Below are 2274 nucleotides of genomic sequence, written 5' to 3' on the forward strand. Positions count from 1 at the left end.
TATCTTTTGATTTCAGTTTCTACTGTGTGTATTAAAGCTAATTAATAACCTTCTACATTTATTTATCTCAACTGTATGTTTGTCTATATGTAGCACCTTATCTCCAAAACAAATTCCTCATAAGTGTAAAAAGTACTAGGCAATAAAGCTTTTCTGATTCTGATTCTGAATTACTAATTATAATGACAAAGTTGATAAAATACATTTCATAATACACAGTCAAAAACAAGCTGTGTTTCCATCATGAATTAGCCCAGATTTGAAAACACATTTTTGCACACTTTTAATCAATGACCCACACAAATGATCATGAAGTAGTCAGCAGCCACTCTGTTTCCTTTAGGGAATGACATATTCACAGATGTACTTTTTGAGGCTGCCACACACCTCATCGTACCACTTTCCTTGCGCGACCACTGAAAGGGCAACACAGCTCTCCCTCTTCGTTCCTGTGGGCTGCTTCTTGGAGCGGTCCCAGTTGAAGTAGCCGACAGGCAGGCTGTTGACGTCAACATACTGGCCTTCTTTAACTATGTCTGCCACGCCAATCCAGAATTCCTTTGATCCTGGGGCACTCCTCTTCGCATAGTCTCTCAGTATTGTTTTCCATCTTGTCCCGCGGCGTTGCAAGGGTTCCTCCTTGTGAAATACAGTCTTCATTTGCTTCGTGGTAATGTTTGGGTTCTCAATTGTAAGATAACACTTCCTGTGAGCTTTGATGCCACGGAGACAGACTGAAAACACAAAGCACTTACTTTATGAATGAATTGTAAAGTAACTATATGGTATTCAAATAGTTCAATACTATTGCAATGTTTAGTTTCCTCAGTAACAGGAAAATAATTATGATGGAATCCCTCTTTTTGTTTCTCCAACAGAATTTACAGCAATTCATACAGCCATATTCATTAACTTATATACAGAGAGATCACAGTCTGAATATTGACTAATAAATTAGCCAAGAAAAGGAAAAAGTAGGCATATTTTAAAAAAACAACAATAATAATAAATCAATAGATGTGTAGTATTTTGATATGATTGACTAAATCTTGTAAAAAAAATCATTATTTTTTAAAAATAAGATAAGCAATTTAGATATTTTAGCTTACACTTCTGCAGCAATTAAACCTTTAACTTTACAATTTAATGGATGATGGGTGCTGCTTCCCTCTGCTGGTGACTCAGGACACTAAGAAGTTAAAAATCTAGTTATGAAGTTACCAATTATCCACATTCTTGCACGACAGCTGGTGGCCTAAATTAACAAGTAACAGTGATATACAGTACCATAGCATGTTTATGAATACAACCTAAAATCACAATAATATTGTTATTCAACCATTGTCCCATGGTTTGTTTCTTATTTACTTATTTTCTTAAACTAACATACTGAAGACTGTAGCAATGCTTCTAAATCAAATCCATTGTCATCTCCTTTCTTTAACCTTCCTTTATTCAGTGAGGGCAGTACCTGTCTGCAACGCCTGCATCTCTTTCAGTGAATTCACCTCCTGCCACAACTTCTTAAGCTGAGATTTCACATAATCTTCCTCTGCAGCTGCATCTCGGCAAAGAAGCAGGAAACAAACAGGTCCAATGTACATCGATAGCAAACATGTTATTTATGAATTGCGTGCCATGTGCATAGTTACCTCCGGGCTGACGAGGTGACACGGCCTTCCTGGTGCGAGATGGACGGCCGGAGCTGAAGTGGAGCAAGGAGAAGCAAAGAACGAGGAAGACAGGGAGGGCCAGACGTGCCATGTCTGAGGCCAGTGGGTCCTACAGGACAGGACTGAGTGGCACACCTTGTACGGCCGTGGAAGGAACCAAAAACGCAGCTCAATATATACTGGCCCCTCTGTATGCCTTTCTGGGTACTCCCCCTGCATTGGCTCCAACTCTGTTTGTTTTTGTCCAAACATCAGGAGGAGGTGAGAGAGGTATGAGGGTGCAGTGGCAAATAATGACTTCCTTGTGTCTGGCTTTTGATAAATATTTACTTGGGACAAGGTGCACTAAGCAGTATTCCCTTCATTTCACAAACAAACTGGAAATTCATTGACTGCTTCACTATCACACAGTGTTCCCCTCCCAAGTTCCATATCGGTTTTGGACATGCTAACTTCTTGACAAATAATGTTAAAAAATAATAATGTTGCACCTTGGTGTCAACTCAGAAAAAGTGCCAACTTGTGTGTACTATCAAATAATAACACCTGGCCCAGCAGTGAAATATACAATATATGTACTCTAAGTGGTAGAAATCTACAC

General features: G+C 39.1%; 1 protein-coding gene across 1 annotated transcript; it reads right to left on the minus strand.

Annotated features, from left to right (window-relative positions):
* Positions 1-216: 216 nt before the first annotated feature.
* On the minus strand, positions 217-1820 carry LOC119896791 (tetranectin-like protein). The gene is given in 5 exon segments (XM_038710215.1): positions 217-598; positions 600-681; positions 684-734; positions 1472-1558; positions 1653-1820. Coding segments are annotated over 5 exon segments (591 nt in total). The 5' UTR covers positions 1765-1820; the 3' UTR covers positions 217-339.
* Between the last annotated feature and the right edge of the window lie 454 nt (positions 1821-2274).

The sequence above is a fragment of the Micropterus salmoides genome, unplaced genomic scaffold (assembly GCF_014851395.1).
Source record: "Micropterus salmoides isolate LMB-PRFRI ecotype aquatic unplaced genomic scaffold, ASM1485139v1 Ms_hic_scaffold_1067, whole genome shotgun sequence".
In the NCBI taxonomy this organism is placed as follows: domain Eukaryota; kingdom Metazoa; phylum Chordata; class Actinopteri; order Centrarchiformes; family Centrarchidae; genus Micropterus; species Micropterus salmoides.